Genomic DNA, 18552 nt, shown 5'->3' with positions numbered 1-18552 from the left:
ATATCAAATCGTTCCCCCTCTCCGATTTTAACATTAATAGTTAGTTGGGGGCTTGACGTTTCACCAACTCGGGATAGAGTGATGGATTCCAGTTGGTGAAATCCATCCGCGAGCTGATGTGTTCCCCCTTTTCTAAATCACCCAATAAATCTTCAGCCCCATTTACCTTTAACAGCAGAGAATCTGTATCCCCATAGTAAACTTGAACCTCCCCCTCCCGTGGCCATTGTACCTTGCACACATTGTAAAAGAACGACCACATGAGCTTTTTGGTAATTTCTAGTACTGAACTACCGCCTGCTATATTCTTGTTCAGTACCACATTTCACTTTCGCCTGTGTAGAAGAACCATGCCAGTCTCTATGCTCGTGAACGATGTAAAATTGGGATCGGCAATAATTTGTGCACACTCTAGAGGGTCAGTCACAACGTCGCAGCGAGATCTATTACGTACACTTTCACACATTTTGCCAAACGCTGAATTTAGAATGAGCTTGTACAATTCCTTCTCCACCTTTGAGTTTGCCCTAGAGCGTTTATCGACAAAAGTATCGATAAACGTCTTTAAATAAGGTTTCTGATTAAACTGCAGGACCCTGTGTATTTTGGTGATCTTGAAACCATTGTTCACCATCCAGTGCAAAAGCACATGGTGAACAACGATATTCTCCTTAGGGTCCAAATCAGCAATCAGTTTTTGCTTAGAGGGGGTCCAATGCATCCCCATATCCTCAACCAATGATTGATTGTAGGGGCTCAGCGAGTCCCTGGTCACTGGTCGAATAATACAGGGAAAAACAAAATCTTTGATTGAATCGTGAAGCGCCAGCGGAATGTGACTGTCAATTTCAAAGAACCATCCTTATGGCGCGTTGTCCCCGACGGTGTTAAAGTCGGGGAACTCACAAGGATTCTCAAGCCATTGATAGTTCCCATACGACAAAGAGTTGTGGGACATTGCTGAGGGGTATAACGAGTTCATGTCCAAGAACACTGCATTTGACGTTTCACCAGTGCTTTGTCCGCTCGGAACGGATGACAAGACGCGGTCCCCGTGAAAAACATACCTTCCCCTCATTGAACGCTCTACAAAAAGGTGTTGATCTACATGTGTGATTAGGCCTATTTCTTCCCTACTAATTTTTAAAATCAAATCCATCACTACATGGGGTGTGGAAAAATAATATCCTATATCTAACCCGAAATCTGAATAGATTTGGTCTGTATTCTTACAGACTATATCCAACAGAGTTAAAATGTCACTGGCCAAGTACAATCTACAATAATCCCACCAATTTTTACAATTCCCCTTGGACCACACCTTCTTGGCAAACTCCTACTCCTCAGCTCTGCATTCACTGTTGGTCAGTGAATTGTAAAAAGCTTCGATTGAAGGTAGTTTCATCTCGTTTAAGCGAGCGCCAGAACAGTAATAGTCGTATGCGTGTATCCCTTTTCAGGTCAATAGGTCATACATGTCACTGTCTGGAAAGTGCTGTTTAAGCAAGGGAAAGCTATCAAAATTGTCGCTTTTCTGCACTTGAATCAATTGACTCAATGCCTTGGGGAAAAAACTAAAGGAATCTAAAAACCTGATTTTATTAAAGCCCGTATGTCCATTATTCACTACCTGCCATTTCAGTTCGAGAAGCAACAACTTCTCGGCCGATTTGGGAATAATGTGATAGGTAAATGAATTATTTACCCATGGACTGTCTACTATCCCTCCCTCCCTGTGCATGCGTGCCAGTGCCGGTAAAATAAATTTTAAGTCATAATTTGAGTTGTGGATAAAAACAGGGATAAAAAACTGTTGGCTAACATTTAAATTACACGATTGATGCGCTACCCCCCTAAAATTACTACCCCCAGATGATATTCCCTGCCAAAAGTGATCATGGTCTCTGACTTTCCCCTCCCCCCTCTTTTCCCTTAAGTACCTTTATCCCCATCTTCAAACTCCCCCGTGAAAACCCAGCATATGTTTTGATTTTTAATCGCGAGACGATCCTCTGCAGACAGCACCGATGGATAATGGGTATTTCTCAAACGAGAAATAGCACCATTACCCGTGCCAATTAGTTCAGTCAGTGCCTTGACCATGCACTCGTCGTCCCCCTCATCCAATGTTTCTACTATTTCTAACAACCGCATGGTGTTAGAACTGTCTCTTTGCGCGCGAGCGTAGGACACTGCAATGGCCTGATGCTCTTTGATTCGGTTTGGAAATTGGGGGTCATTCACCTCCACCAGATTAGCTTCACAGTCTAAAGATATTTTGTTGCACTGGAGGAGGGTGTTTCGGAAATTTTTGAAGCGTAAAATGGCCCTATCCGCTGAAACCGTTTCCATTGTCTGGTATCCATACCGTCTGCAATGCCTCATATGATTTTGCAGCTTTAATTCACTCCAAAATCTAGAGAGGCATGTTGGACAGTAGAAATATGTCCCCTTATTCTTACCCTCTCCCAGAAGTCTACTAATATCTGTAATCGGATTAAAATGGCCAATTGCATTCGGTTCACTAGGTGGTGTGTATAATAACCAAACCCAGTGTTTAACCAAATCAATTGACGGGCCTCTTACTGGGAAGACCACCCTCTTCTTTTTTAAACGAACCCCATCTTCGAATTCAGTATCATACTGTACCACAGTAACACTGATATTTAAATGGGCATTGGCCCTTTCAAAAATGTCAAGAGATCGTAGCGTTACTGGGTATTTTCCTTCTAAGAAAGAAAAATCTAAAATGGGGAAATTGGACCCTTCCTTCCCATGTACAGCCCAATGATCTAAATTCGTCTTGGTAGCGTCATCTGCTAGAGGCTGAAAGGCTGATATGAGGAAAGCATATCTGAAACATTTTTGACCTGTTTCAAAACAGATCCGCTGGACACCACGACAACCTACTAGATCTGGATTATATTTTAAAACTATATCCCTTTCCCCACCCCCTCTTAAAATAAAATCTTTCTTAAATTTACAAATATTAACGCTTAAATTTTCAATAAATAAAACTACTGAGCCACTTCCATTTTCGTTATAGTTCTCAAGATGCGCAATAATTTGTCCTACCCACTCACTAAAAACTCCCTCAAAATTTTCAAATTCGGATAAATTATGCACATCTCGGAATGTATATAATGATAATAAACTTCACTTTTCCCCTTATTTAAATAAAAAACCTTTAAAACAGTGGAAACTTTAATTGAATCCCTACCTCCCCACAACTGAATTTGGTTCTTCAGTAGTGCACGAATTTTATCTACATATTCATGCACAATTTCTACAGGATCAAACACAAAATTTCCCCCCATAAGTGAATTAAATGGGTCACCAAAAGTCGCAGTGAAAACAACTATATTATTTAATATTGAATTTGACAATTGAAAGTCTGGAAAAGTTGTACCCCCCCTCTTGTATATTACCCCCTCCCCCAAGTTGTTCAACAATATTTGGGGTATGCTCCACTTCAGTTGTTTGAAGTGGAAGTAGGTAATCAGTGGGGGATAGAGGAGGGTTCCCAGTTAATTCGTTTGTAAAATCCTCTAAAATTTGTAGGGTATTTGGACTTAGCAAAGTTAAGTCCCCCTGCCCAACTGCGCTATAATCTACATTTAGAAAATCAACTAAAAACTCATCAATATTATCTGGAATATTGTTAATGATACTGTCCCATGTTGAATTGTTGTTGGAGAGCTCCTCTCCTCCACTCGATGGTGAATAAGGGACCAATGCTCCAACCTATAAATGAAAAAATAGCTTATTTTCATAGTGTTCAAATCATCCCTACTGTTAAAATTTGGATTATTATTGCTTAAAACACGCTTAATAGCATTTGGTATACTCTATCGATATTCTGCTTAACAAAAATCTAAAACAACGCTTTACATAGAAGGCGGCATTTTGTTCAAAAAATAGTTTATTTTCAAAGTTTTCAAATCAGCCATTTTTTTTTTGCGGCGCTTTTCGGGCCCGCAGCACATCCTGCAGCGCTTCTCGGGCCTGTGGTGCACCCCTTGGCGCTTCTCCGAAGCGCTTCCCGCGGCGCTTCTCGGGCCCGCAGCGCTTCCCGGGGCCCACCAGCGCTTCCCGGGAGCCGTGGTGGCTCCCAACCGTTTACATAATGCCCGTCAAAAGTTGAAATATTCGCTTAGACAACATAAGTCGCTATTTCTCTCTAATTCCATACTGGTTCGGTGAACTCATCACTAGCCCACAATTATTGTAACCTGTCACGCGCGAGTGTTCCGATTTCCAAGACTGAACTTCAGACGAGGAAAATACTACAATTAAATGTCGGGAACCGTTAACTTGGTTTCCCCTCGCTAGAATCTTGGCAAGATTGAAAGATATTTAAAAATATCCTTGCGCAAATTAGAACGCCGATATGTGCAATAGATAAATGGAATAATCTCTATCTCTTAAAACTATGTGATATTCATTTGTGAAAAATAACATTTTGAGTTTCAAAGGCGGTGATTATTAATTGTCTAGAAATTAGCTAAAAATATTATTAAGATGCTGAAAAAGGGTGAAGATGTCTACAGTTGGCAGAAAAAATAAGGCGATAGGACAGATTAGAAAAGAGTGGTTTCATTGACATGCAAAAAAAATTACATTTAGGTATCTCTGAGTGGATGGAACAGTGAAATTTAAAACGGGGTGTTGGGGGGGGGGTGGGAATTATAGCGAAAAGAACATTTTAATGTCTTCGACAAGCTTGTATTAGGTTGAATAATAGTTTTGTTTAGATATTTCTATAACCTGGTGCTTAATAATAGAAAAAAAGTGAAAAGGTAAAAGTAAAGAGTAAAAAGCTCTCTAACAGCTAAAAAATAGGTTATTTTATTGAAAAAAAATACTCACGACTTCAAATTGATCAACCACTTGACAGGAAGCTGGAAGCTTGACCATTACATGATAGGGAGCCATTGGTTTGTCCATGACTTGCCTGAAGGAGCCAACCCTTCTATCTTGCGTGGAAGGCTCAGGACTTGATAGAGACAGTTGAGAAGAGTGCACTGACACTTGATGGGGAGCTGATAGCTCAGATATTGCGTGAGAAGGAGCCGATGTTTGGCCTATGACTTTTCTAGAAGACCCAGGCATTGTATCTTGTCCTGAAAGCCCTGCCGTATGACTGGGGCTCAAATGGATCATATCATGTCCATTACTATCTTTCGCAGCCGGGCTAGCGATATACCGGGCTCGTGCAGCCGAGGCTGCAACTTGACGAGGCAGCATTGAGGCTCGATTAAGAGGGGCTTGCATAGATGTGGTATCGACGTCGCTGTCTTGTACAGCGGGGTTCTCCATCCTTGTGGCCCATTGTCTTTTCGGTTTTTGACCAGACTGCATTGGGGCTGGCACTGATCGGGCTGCCTCACCCTCTCTTGCTTTCTTACTAGGAGGTGGGGCACATTCTTCACAATTGGCCTTAAAGAAGAGAAAAAAGTTAGTATGATAAATAATTTCCCCCTTTTTACAGAAAGAAAGTTAGTATCATCATCCATATAATTTGTCTAGAAAAGCATTTATCTCAAAGTAGCCCCCTCCTCCACCCTTTTTCAGCAAAGCAAAAAGTAAAAATGCATATTGGTTTACCATCTCATTGAGTTAATCTTGCGATATATTCAAGCGAAAGGCATATCAATAAAGAATATATCTTACTACCTTTTATTCAAATGCTATAGCTAAAATCGCTAAAATATCAAAGAGAAATGGTTAGACACTAAAGTCGAAAACAATTAAGGTAAAAACAATTATCTTTTCATTTCTATTTTGACACTATTAAAAGTACTAACCCCCTCCCCGAGCAAAATCCTGGATTTACGCCCCCTCCCCTAAATTTAGGAAAATTAACCCGCCCTAGGTTTACCATCTCATTGAGTTAATCTTGCGATATATTCAAGCAAAAGGCATGTCAATAAACCATATATTTTAGTACTTTTTATTCAAATGCTATAGCTAAAATCACTAAAATATCAAAGAGAAATAGTTTGACATTAAAGTCGAAAACAATAAAGGTAAAAAACAATTATATTTTCATTTTTATTTTGTCACTATTAAAAGTACTAACCCCCTCCCCAACAAAAATCCTGGATTCACGCTCCCCTCCCGGGAATATAAAAGAAACTTTATCGAAAGAGAGCTTGAAATAATCCCGTTTCACTCTTACATGGAATTCCAATGCCCTAAATATCTATCGCTAATTTGCAGACCAAATTAGCTGTCCGATATTTTCAGACAAACATAGAATTACGTAAAAGCACTAAAAACCTCGATTGCCTAAAACCAGCTAATGTATACAAACAGGAAAGGGGTGACAGCTAATTTTAACCTTGCATAGAGCCTTTTGTAAAAACAGAGCGGCATTTTCTTTAAAAATTGACAGAAGTCAGTAGACACTTTAAATCACATTAGAGAAAGATTAAAATTTAACGAAAAGATAAGTATTTCTTTTTGCGAGAACTTTGTTAGAAAAACAATGGGGGAGGGGGTTAGGTTTTGAGGGTAAAAGAACAGATTTTATGTTTTCTATCGAGTATAAAGATTGTATAGTGATGTTTGTATTGTATGGGGGGGGGATTTACGTGAATATACTGGAGGGTGACCACGGAAAATAATTTTATTTTGAAAATAAAAAATGTACTTACATTGCAAATTGAAGTTGCCATGGCTTCTAATTCATCAATATTATCCATTCTAGTTGTTTGCACTGTGTCAAAATAGTTTCTGATAATTTAATCACAATGCATGTCCGTTATATACGAAATCTCAAGGGAAAACCATATGTAACCAGCCCTCTGATTGGCTGAGAAGGGGGATGTAACCGACTCGCTGATTGGCTGAGAAGGAAACACGGGATCTAACTGTTTCCTGGAAACTCATAACATTCGCCTCGAGCATGCAACAACAGCAAATACTCTTTCCTGGATCATAACATTCTTCCCTAGCGGACACTTGGCCAAAAACAACAATAACAAACTGTTTCCTGGATCATAACATTTGCCTCGAGCTTACAACAACAAATACTCTTTCCTGGCATCATAACATTCTCCCCTAGCGGGCAATTGACCAAAACAACAACAAATACTGTTTCCTATTTCTGGACACCTTGACATTCGCTGAGAGCGTGCACTTGCCCAAAACAACAACAACAAATACTGTTTCCTATTTCTGGACACCTTGACATTTGCTGAGAGCGTGCACTTGGCCAAAACAATAACAAATAAATCGACCAAGGAAAAAAAGAGGTCATTGACCCCATTAACCACGTGGTTCGCGTGGGAGTTTTTAAAAAAAGTGTCCGGATTGGGATTCGAAGGGGTATTATCCTCGTGGGAGCTCATGATGCATCTCTACTAATCAGTTGGTCGTACCAAGTTCACCACACTGTAGCTTGTTATCGGTTAGGGAAAAATCTCCTGTAAAAAATCCAGCAAACAGGCCCAGTACTGTATCTAATCAAACAGATGCAACAGGATGTTCTTACAGTAAAAAATTCAAGCAGACTTCGTTCGTGTTGCAAAGCATTTCTTTGCAAGGGAAAAAGCGGGGGTTGTGGGGGGCGGTAGACCACCAAAATAAAAATCTTAACAAAAGAGGCTGTAAAAGCTGGGAGGTTTGGGGGGCGGCAGCCCCCCAACTGTACCTCCTAATCCCTGTACGTTTTAAGGTTCGAACTTGTGACTCAGCCTCTTTAACTCTTTAGAAAACGTAGTTTTTTTCAAATAATCAATAGATACATCCAAAGAATCTGATTTGTATACTGATTTTAAATATATATGTTTCATAAAGTTTACTCATATCCATCAAAAGTTACGAGCCTGACAAAATTTTCTAAAAAAGGAAAAAAAACCTAAAAGTCATAGAATCCCAATGAAAATCAAACCATCAGATTCAGCGTATCAGTAAACCTTACTGTAGAGGTTTCAAGTTCCTATCTGCAAAAATGTGGAATTTTGTATTTTCTGCCAGAAGAAAGATCGGGGATGCGTGTTTATTTGCCCTTTTTTTCTTCTCCCTGGGGGTCATCGTATCGACCCATTGGTCCTAGAATGTCGTGAGAGGGCTCATTCGAACGGAAATTAAAAGTTCTAGGGCCTTTTTTAATAAAAAACAACAAATTAAAAATAGAATCACCTTTTACAAAAAAACTGCATTTTAGATGTCTTTTTATATTTTCAAAGATATTTGATTTTTTAAGCAATCATAATCATGTTAAAGATTAATCAGTGACGTCATAATTGTAGGTTGTAGCCAGGTCGTCTCTTACTATTCCAATTAAGAAAAGGCCATAGGCTCTTTCCTGTTTGTAATTTTTCAAACAGTTCGTTGTAAGGAGCTGTATAGTAAGATCGCCTCGTCTCAATAGTAACCAAAACTCTAAAAACGGAATTTTAATATCAATAGATACATCAAAAGAATCGGATTTTTATGCTGATTTATATATTAAAGAACGAGCTGTTGCCCACGCACTGAAATTTTCTGAGAATTAAAAATCATTATATAGATGACGATGCAACAAACACTTATCTTTAGATAAGATAGTATAACGCAATTTTATTTTAATTGTTTTTATATATTCCCAAAGAGCTTATTAGTCAGTTGATGAGGATCTTGGAAGTGACCCGGTCAAGCAACCACTTTATGGGCAACTATAGAGTTCAAGCCGTCGGTAAGGTTTCAAAGTGAAACCCCTCTTTGACATAATAAATGCAAACTTTAAGCAATTTGTAATTTTCCCTCAACATCTTTCCACCAACAAAATGATTGTAAAATATTATAGGAAACATTGCCTGAAGCAGTTTATCTGAGGGAAGTCCATTCGATTTGGATATAAACTATGGGCTCTCTGAACTTTTGATGGATATTGCCTTCAGTTGCTTCTTTACTTGGGGAAGGAACCTATTGGTCCATCTCAGGCTTCTAAAGAAGACCTAGGGTCTTGATTTACAAAACAACTTCTGTAAATTGTTGAAGATAGTTTTACTAAGGGACGTGGTAAACGTCCCATGGTAACGCTGCAACCCGGATTTTCAAAAGATATTTCTGTTAGATTATCTTATCTAAAGATTTTGGTTACTATAGGCTGTGGTTCGCCTTTTGCTTTTGCTAGGTTTGCTAGGAGTTCGTTCTTTAATATATTTCATAAACAAAATTATTCTTTTAACGAAAATCCACATTTTTTTTTATAGCTCTTTAGTAGCAAATGTTATTAACATCTGCCCACCTCCTGGAACCAAACTTCTTTTTGGCTCAGCTCCTAAATGCGTATCTCTATAACGTTTTGTTTTATTTCCGTGGAAAAAAAATTTTCTTTATTTTAGTTTTCAGTTCACAATCACTAAAGTTATCATGTAAACAGAAAAAAATATTTATGGTGTTTGAGCGATAATTTTAATTTTCTGTTCAAACTAGAAAAATACCTGAAAATTTAAAAAAACAGTTTTGGTTTTTATTAGGTCCTAACTACTCGACGCGTGATTTTATGGGTAGTACGGACAAAATGCAACTGAATCCATCGATTAATACTGGTGAAACATTTTTGAAGTGGGATGAAGATTCAACTGATGTTTTGAAAGTAGGGTTGCAAGTCGACGAAAACTGTTTATTTTGTCTTATGGAGAAAAGATTTTCTACAAAATGGAGGGTGGAATTATGAGGGAGATAAAAATTCGGTTTCGACAACTTATTTTTTGGATATTGACTAAATCGTAGACGTTCAGACTGCTGACTTCGCAAAAACTCCCCAAAATCACTCTGTTTGGGAGAATACTAGTCTCGAAGGAAAGAAAAGGAGTCTACAGTACAAAAGTGTAACAATTTGTTATGCTAATGAAGACAGCAATTTCAACTTCATTAACTTCACCTCAACAAAGGAATGGTGTGAAGAGTTATTCTGTGTAAATGAGTCTTCACAAGATCCACTCAAATTAAGTTTAGATGTGAATTTATTCGATAAAATACCCTTAAATAATATAGTTGAGGAATTTACAACAGGAGACGATCTGCATCGTGTTCTATTGGCGCTGAAGAGATAAAGTTCCTTGCGACACGTGGGATTGAACCTGCCAACATTTGATCATGTTTTAGAGCAGCTTAATCCGTTACGTTATCGCCAGGTACTATAGATAATAATTCTTCTATAACTTTATTAATTTATTTAATAAATAAATTTTATTGGCTAATGTACATAGTTTAACTAGGATGAAATTATAATAAAGAACAAATATAAAGTTATTATAATCACATTGAAAAGGTTACTATTTACAACATGTTGAAAAGATACAAAGGGATTGATTTTTCTGGTATAATCATATAAAGGATCAGTCTAGTTAGTCGTAAATAGGGATTATGTAAGTTTCATCGGTATCACGGCTGTAAAGATGGCTGAAACCTAGTAAAGAACAAATCATGCCACATATTGGACTTAGTTTGCTGCCTGATTCTCTTAATTTTGTCTCTTACTATTCCAAATAAAAAAAGCCATAGGATTTTTCCTGTTTGTGATTTTTTAAGTAAAGAACGAACTTTAGCCCCTAGTAACTGAATTACATTAAAATACAGTAAATATTCGTGAAACATGTCTATAAGCATTGGTTTAAAAATATATAAGTGAAAGATGTAAAAAATTAGTTTATTAGTTTAATAATTAAACGTATGGCGCAAATTAAAAGGTCATGAAATTGCATCATTTTTTGTGTGCCTAAACACACTGGAATCATACAGTGCGTGGTAACGAACTGTAAGTAAGGAGCGACCCGGCTCAATAGTAACCAAAACTCTAAAAATCGGAATTTTGATACCAATAGATACATAAAAAGAATCGGATTTTTATGTTGATTTCAAATATATAAGTTTCATCAAGTTCAGTCTAACCCGTCAAAAGTTACGAGCCTCAGAAAATTTGCCTTATTTTCAGAAAGAGGGAGAAACAGCCTCTAAAAGTCATATATCTTAATGCAAATCACACAATCAGATTCAGCGTATCAGAGAACCCTAATGTAGACTTTTCAAGCTCCTATCTGCAAAAATGTGGAATTTTGTATTTTTTGCCAGAAGAAAGATCACGGATGCGTGTTTATTTGTTGTTTTTTCCCAGGTGTGATTGTATCGACCAAGTGGTCCTAGAATATCGTGAGAGGGCTCAAATTAAAAAAGTTGTTATCGACTAGACAAATCTGTTATTATATTCCTTTTTATAATTGAACTGCAACATTTTTGGTATTCACATTGCTATTAGTTCCAGAGAGTCTGATAATAACGTCAAACTACTTTAGCTTTCCTTAGTTGGTTCTGGTTCAGAACTTTTGGTAGGGACGCTTCTCCAACCTCGTTTTTCTTTGTCGGTTCTGGTTCAGAACTTTTTTGCACGAACGCTATTCCAGCCTTGTTTTTCTTTGTTGGTCCTGATTCAAAAGTTTTTGTAAGGACGGTTCTCAAGCCTCCATTTTCTTTGTCGGTTCTGGTTCAGGACTTTTTTGCACGGATGCTCCTCCAGCCTCCTTTTTCTTTGTTGTTCCTAACTCAAAAGTTTTTGTAAGGACGGTTCTCAAGCCTCGTTTCTCTTTGTCGATTCTGGTTCGGGACTTTTTTGCACGGATGCTCCTCCAGCCTAGTTTTTCTTTGTTGGTCCTCATTCAAAAGTTCTTGTAAGGACGGTTCTAAAGCCTCGTTTTTCTTTGTCGATTCTGGTTCAGGACTTTTTTGCACGGATGCTCCTCCAGCCTCATTTTTCTTTGTTGGTCCTGATTCAAAAGTTCTTGTAAGGACGCTTCTCAAGCCTCGTTTTTCTTTGTTGATTCAGGTTGAAAAGTTCTTGTAAGGACGATTCTCAAGCCTCTTTTTTCTTTGCTGGTTCTGGCTCAGAACTTTTTTTGCACGGACGCTTTGCTTTGCTTCTTCTAGATTTTTCTTTACTTCTACATCTTTCTTTCTTTGCTCCATATTATATAAGTACCAGGAGCCTCGTATCACTTTTCGACCTGAACACGCCAAAAGCCTTTCTCTGCAAGCTGCAATACCCGACCTGCGTCTGAAAGATTTTAAGGCTTTACTTTTTGGTGGACGACTTTTCCAACACTATATTGTCGATTATTGACGAACTGCGAGCACGACTCATCCAGACTTAGATGCGAAACGGAATACACTTGTTGCTAAAAAAGTAATACTATCGTTGTCATTCACCAATCAACACGCTACTATGCTAAACATTTCGAAGATGCAGTGGCTATTGTTTATCGCCTTTGACCACCAGATTTCTTCTGACCACCAGATTTCTTCAGAACTATGACTTGCGATCCTGATTGGCCATTGTTTATCGCATTTGACCATCAAAGCTCTTCAGAACTATGACTTGGAATCGTGATTGGCCATTGTTTATCACATTTGACCATCAGATCTCTTCAGAACTGTGACTTGCGATCCTGATTGGCCATTGTTTATCGCATTTGACCATCAGATCCCTTGAGAACTATGACTTGCAATCCTGATTGGCCAATGTTTATCACATTTGACCATCAGATCTCTTCAGAACTGTGACTGGCGACCCTGATTGGCCATTGTTTATCGCATTTGACCATCAGATCTCTTCAGAACTATGACTTGCAATCCTGATTGGCCATTGTTTATCGCATTTGACCATCAGATCTCTTCAGAACTATGACTTGCAATCCTGATTGGCCATTGTTTATCGTATTTGACCATCAGATCTCTTCAGAACCATGACTTGCAATCCTGATCGGCCATTGTCCATCGCATTTGACCATCAGATCTCTTCAGAACTATGACTTGCAATCCTGATTTGCCATTGATTATCGCATTTGACCATCAGATCTCTTCAGAACTATGACTTGCAATCCTCACTGGCCATTGTTTATCGCAATTTACCATCAGATCTCTTCAGAACTATGACTTGCAATCCTGACTGGCCATTGTTTATCACATTTGACCATCAGATCTCTTCAGAACTATGACTTGCGATCCTGATTGGCCATTGTTTATCGCATTTGACCATCAGATCTCTTCAGAACTATGACTTGCAATCCTGATTGGCCATTGTTTATCGCATTTGACCATCAGATCTCTTGAGAACTATGACTTGCAATCCTGATTGGCCATTGTTTATCCCATTTGACCATCAGATCTCTTCAGAACTATGACTTGCAATCCTGATTGGCCATTGTTTATCGCATTTGACCATCAGATCTCTTCAGAACTATGACTTGCAATCCTGATTGGCCAATGTTTATCGCATTTGACCATCAGATCTCTTCAGAACTATGACTTGCAATCCTGCTTGGCCATTGTTTATCGCATTTGACCATCAGGTCTCTTCAGAATAATGACTTGCAATCCTGATTGGCCATTGTTTATCGCATTTGACCATCAGATCTCTTCAGAACTATGACTTGCAATCCTGCTTGGCCATTGTTTATAGCATTTGACCATCAGATCTCTTCAGGATAATGACTTACAATCCTGATTGGCCATTGTTTATCGCATTTGACCATCAGATCTCTTCAGAACTATGACTTGCAATCCTGATTGGCCATTGTTTATCGCATTTGACCATCAGATCTCTTCAGAACAATGACTTGCGACCCTGATTGGCAATTGTTTATCGCATTTTACCATCAGATCTTTTCAGAACAATGACTTGCAATCGTGATTGGCCATTGTTTATCGCATTTGAGCATCAGATCTCTTCACAATAATGACTTACAATCCTGATTGGCGATTGTTTATCGCAATTGACCATCAGATCTCTTCAGAACTGTGACTTGCGATCCTGATTGGCCATTGTTTATCGCATTTGACCATCAGATCTCTTCAGAACTATGACTTGCAATCCTGATTGGGCAGTGTTTATCGCATTTGACCATCAGATCTCATCAGAACTATGACTTGCAATCCTGCTTGGCCATTGTTTATCGCATTTGACCATCAGATCTCTTCACAATAATGACTTGCAATCCTGATTGGCCATTGTTTATCGCAATTTACCATCAGATCTCTTCAGAACTATGATTTGCTATCCTGATGGGCCATTGTTTATCGCATTTGACCATCAGATCTCTTCAGAATAATGACTTGCAATCCTGATTGGCCATTGTTTATCGCATTTGACCATCAAATCTCTTCAGAACTATGACTTGCAATCCTGATGGGCCATTGTTTATCGCATTTGACCATCAAATCTTTTCAGAACAATGACTTGCGATCCTGATTGGCCATTGTTTATCGCATTTGACTATCAGATCTTTTCAGAACTATGACTTGGAATCGTGCTTGGCCATTGTTTATCGCATTTGAGCATCAGATCTCTTCAGAATAATGACTTGCAATCCTGATTGGCCATTGTTTATCGCATTTTACCATCAGATCTCTTCAGAACTATGACTTGCAATCCTGATTGGCCATTGTTTATCACATTTGACCATCAGATCTCTTCAGAACTATGACTTGCGATCCTGATTGGCCATTGTTTATCGCATTTGACCATCAGATCTCTTCAGAACTATGACTTGCAATCCTGATTGGCCATTGTTTATCGCATTTGACTATCAGATCTCTTCAGAACAATGACTTGCAATCATGCTTGGCCATTGTTTATCGCATTTGACCATCAGATCTCTTCAGAATAATGACTTGCAATCCTGATTGGCCATTGTTTATCGCATTTTACCATCAGATCTCTTCAGAACTTTGATTTGCTATCATGACTGGCGATTGTTTATCGCATTTTACCATCAGATCTATTCAGAACTATGACTTGCAATCCTGATTGGCCAGTGTTTATCGTATTTGACCATCAGATCTCTTGAGAACTATGACTTGCGATCCTGATTGGCCATTGTTTATCGCATTTGACCATCAGATCTTTTCAGAACAATGACTTGCAATCGTGATTGGCCATTGTTTATCGCATTTGACCATCAGATCTCTTCAGAACCATGACTTGCGATCCTGATTAGCCACTGTTTATCGCATTTGACCATCAGATCTCTTCAGAACTAGGACTTGCAATTCTGATTTACCATTGTTTATCGCATTTTACCATCAGATCTCTTCAGAACTATGACTTGCGATCCTGATTGGCCATTGTTTATCGCATTTGACCATCAGATCTCTTCAGAACTATGACTTGCAATCCTGATTGGCCAATGTTTACCCCATTTGACCATCAGATCTCTTCAGAACCATGACTTGCGATCCTGCTTGGCCATTGTTTATCGCATTTGCCCATCAGATCTCTTCAGAACTACGACTTGCAATCCTGATTGGCCATTGTTTATCGCATTTGACCATCAGATCCCTTCAGAACTATGACTTGCGATCCTGATTGGCCATTGTTTATCGCACTTGACCATCAGATCCCTTCAGAACTATGACTTGAGATCCTGATTGGCCAGAAATCAAAGAAACAGCACGTATTACATCTCATAATAATGAATTTATCATTGAGCAGTCAGCTCAAGATCGTCCCGATCTTGTTGTTCGAATTGCAAAACAAATAATCATTGATTGGACAAAAGACAGATATCTGGAAAGGTGGCAGCATATGTGCATACAATTGAATTTTAAAAGTCCTTGTGATCGAATCCACAACCCAGTCGAAAATGATGATCTGTAAAGGACCCGGAAGGGCCAAGTTTTATCCTTGATCAGTTTAAAAGTTATAACCGCATGCCTTTGAGCCTATTAGCATAATGTACAAGAAAAACTGTTGGCGTGTTTCTCTCCTCCTGAAAGGGGCCCAAAAACTTCTTTCTCAATTGGCTCGAAACCTGAATTCGTAAATCGTAGTGCTAAGAGAACTTCAATGGAGATGGAAACCAAAACCTCCGAACAAAAATCAAATTAATTTAACAAAGCATTGGCAATGTCCAGGATCCAAGCATTTTTTTTCATTGATTTTAGCAGTAATTTTCTTAATTCCTATCAAAGTAAGAGAAAACAATACTTCATTATATGGCTTAAAGTCTTGGGATAAGCAAATTGAACTTTGACTTCCATTGTGACCTAATTCAGTTTTGTATAACAACTACAAAAAAAGAAGCTTAAAAGAGTTACACGAAGTTGAACAGGAAATGAAACCTGTTGAACCTTCTTGTTTCTTTGTAATAGCAAATAATAGATATACTATAGATACATACTATATCTAATAGATATAGATATAGTATATAATAGATTCTAATATTCTTGGATTTTTCTTTTAATACATCACCTCAGTTTCTCTGATGATTTCATGCATTAGTAACTTTCGGTGGGATGATTCTTATTTTAAGTACTTTTCTAATCCCTGAAACGAAAGAGGTTTCAGTGCAATCTGGTGTTGCCACTTGTTTACAAACTTGTTAAAAAACAAATGAGGACAGATATTAAAACGTAAAACAAAAATAAATTATTCCGTGTGTGAAGAAGTCTACTCTCTTCTGAACCTCTCTTTTGCCCTTTACGCTACGCTGAAGTTTAACTTTTTGTCTCAAGTCTTTAAAATCGACAACTAAAACGCAAAGGTTGTGGGTATGGAATAAAAAGTATTTTAAACCACTGCAAAACTTTTTGAGGTTTAGTGGCTGGCCCTTAGTGAACCCCATACTTATCATGGTAAAGTTTGAATGTATATCTCAGTTCACTAAGAATAACTACTCAACACAAGGTCACACTATAAAACTTTAGAGTAAAGAGCAGGTGGTTCAGAGGAAAGCAACCCCCCTCACATACATAATGCACTATCGCTCCGTACTTGTTTTTACAAGCTTTTTTTAGTACCAAGATCAGTCAAACCAACAAAACCAACAAAAAAACACAAATAAATTAAAAAGAGAAACATACTTGTATATGAATCTTCACGAAATTATTTATAAAGAGATACATCTTTCACGATGTATCAACCCTTCATCAACACACTTAGCCAGATTCCTTAATATCATTTTAACTCGTGATCCTATTTTTTTTTCAAGATCAGTCAAGAAAGACTCCAGTTTTTTTTATAGTGTTTTCAACAGAACACAGAAATACCACAATCACTCGAAATTGCGATAGCTTGAATGGTAGATACAAAATGAAAGGAAATCGACGAGCTAGGCCGAAAGAGCCGTCCTTATCGGCATCGATCCCGGCAATAATTTCCTAGTCCCTACCCCCAACCAAGCTCAGACATGTGGTTTCCAATGCGTAGTTCAACCTTGAATATGCTGAAGGGATATTTAAGATTGGGATAAAACAAAATTCTTCTAAGCAAAACCGCTCGATGGGAGATAATACTAAGCTGAAATACTAAAAATAGATATAAAATAGTAAAAAAAGTACTGAAAAAAACATACAAAAAATAAGGTACCTTAAACATCTAGCCAAAATTTGTAATACTTGCAGAAGTCCTTCTCTTTCTACAAATTCATGGACCCAAGTTAAAGGATTGCTTGTTAGTGCTACACGCAATGACTTTAAGCAATTAAAAGCTTTTGAGTGGTTGATGTCCGGATTCCTTAAATACTCAATGAAATCTCCAGGGCTGTCAAATCTACTTCGACTTTTCTAAAAAGAGAATAATATCTTAATGATTAGGATAAAAAACAATAACCCCGTTAAAAACAGAGAGAAATGCGCCATCATTTCGTCAATTCGGGATTGGAAAATCTATTATTGTATAAATTCCTTAGGGGCCCAAAAGTCAAGAGTCGACGAGGTGCTTTAGCATCAGTGGCGTAATTTTGTAAAAATCTTGAAGGGGGGGGGGCAAAGTTGGAGCCAATTTTCCCAAATCAAGTGAAAATGACAGTAAAAACTAAAAAATAAGCTATTGGTACTATTAAATGGTACATTGGTATATATAAAGGTACTATTTAGTACTACAAAGGTACTATCTAGTACTATAAAGGTAAATATGTACCAAAAAAACTGATCTGTTTCTGTTGATGCTTGAATTATGCAGGTTTATCTTAGTTTTGACAATATTTCGGAAGAAACTAAATTTCAGATGGGGGGGGGAGCAAACTCGCTTTTCTTTTTTTTTTGGGGGGGGGGCGGAGGTTGGCAAACGGAGGTCGGGGGGTTAGCCCCCACCCCCACCCCCATAGCAAATTACGCCCTTTTTTAGCACCAAAGTAGACTTAATAAACTTGAAAAAAAACATTTATGGTAATACAAAACATTTGATCTATAAACTACATAAGACAATGTCTACCAATTACATGTTAAGTCATTTAAATTCGACCATACGAGGAAATCAAACAAAATGACAATGTAGTATATTATGCCTTTTATTGCTTTATTTATTATATCTGATCCATTTGGCAGATATTTTCAGAACTCCATTTCATATTTTCTGACACCACAGGCTCTCAGATATTGACACTAATCTGGTTATATACACACTGGTTTTATCAATGACAATAGCGTGGTGGCTGGGGACGGCGGTGACTTCTTTGTAAAAGTAGTAGTTTTGTCGATCATCAAAATTAATTAAGAGCCACTTTTCGCCTTTTCCTATCATCAAAAACTATGTGAAATTTCCAGATTTCATGTGAACACGTTAGT

At 38.0% G+C, this 18552-nt stretch overlaps 1 protein-coding gene across 1 annotated transcript in view; it reads right to left on the bottom strand.

The window, feature by feature from the left end:
* LOC148945419 (protein diaphanous-like) overlaps positions 1-18552 on the bottom strand; it is a 298677-nt gene that overhangs the window by 242922 nt on the left and 37203 nt on the right. The window contains exon 4 of the mRNA XM_089099035.1: positions 17354-17550. Within this exon, the coding sequence (XP_088955161.1) occupies positions 17354-17550 (197 nt within the window). The remainder of the gene's footprint in view (positions 1-17353; positions 17551-18552) is intronic.

Source organism: Artemia sp. Qi Xiang Cuo, chromosome 13 (assembly GCF_049724085.1).
Source record: "Artemia sp. Qi Xiang Cuo chromosome 13, ASM4972408v1, whole genome shotgun sequence".
In the NCBI taxonomy this organism is placed as follows: domain Eukaryota; kingdom Metazoa; phylum Arthropoda; class Branchiopoda; order Anostraca; family Artemiidae; genus Artemia; species Artemia sp. Qi Xiang Cuo.
This window is presented reverse-complemented; position numbering and strand designations above follow the sequence as displayed.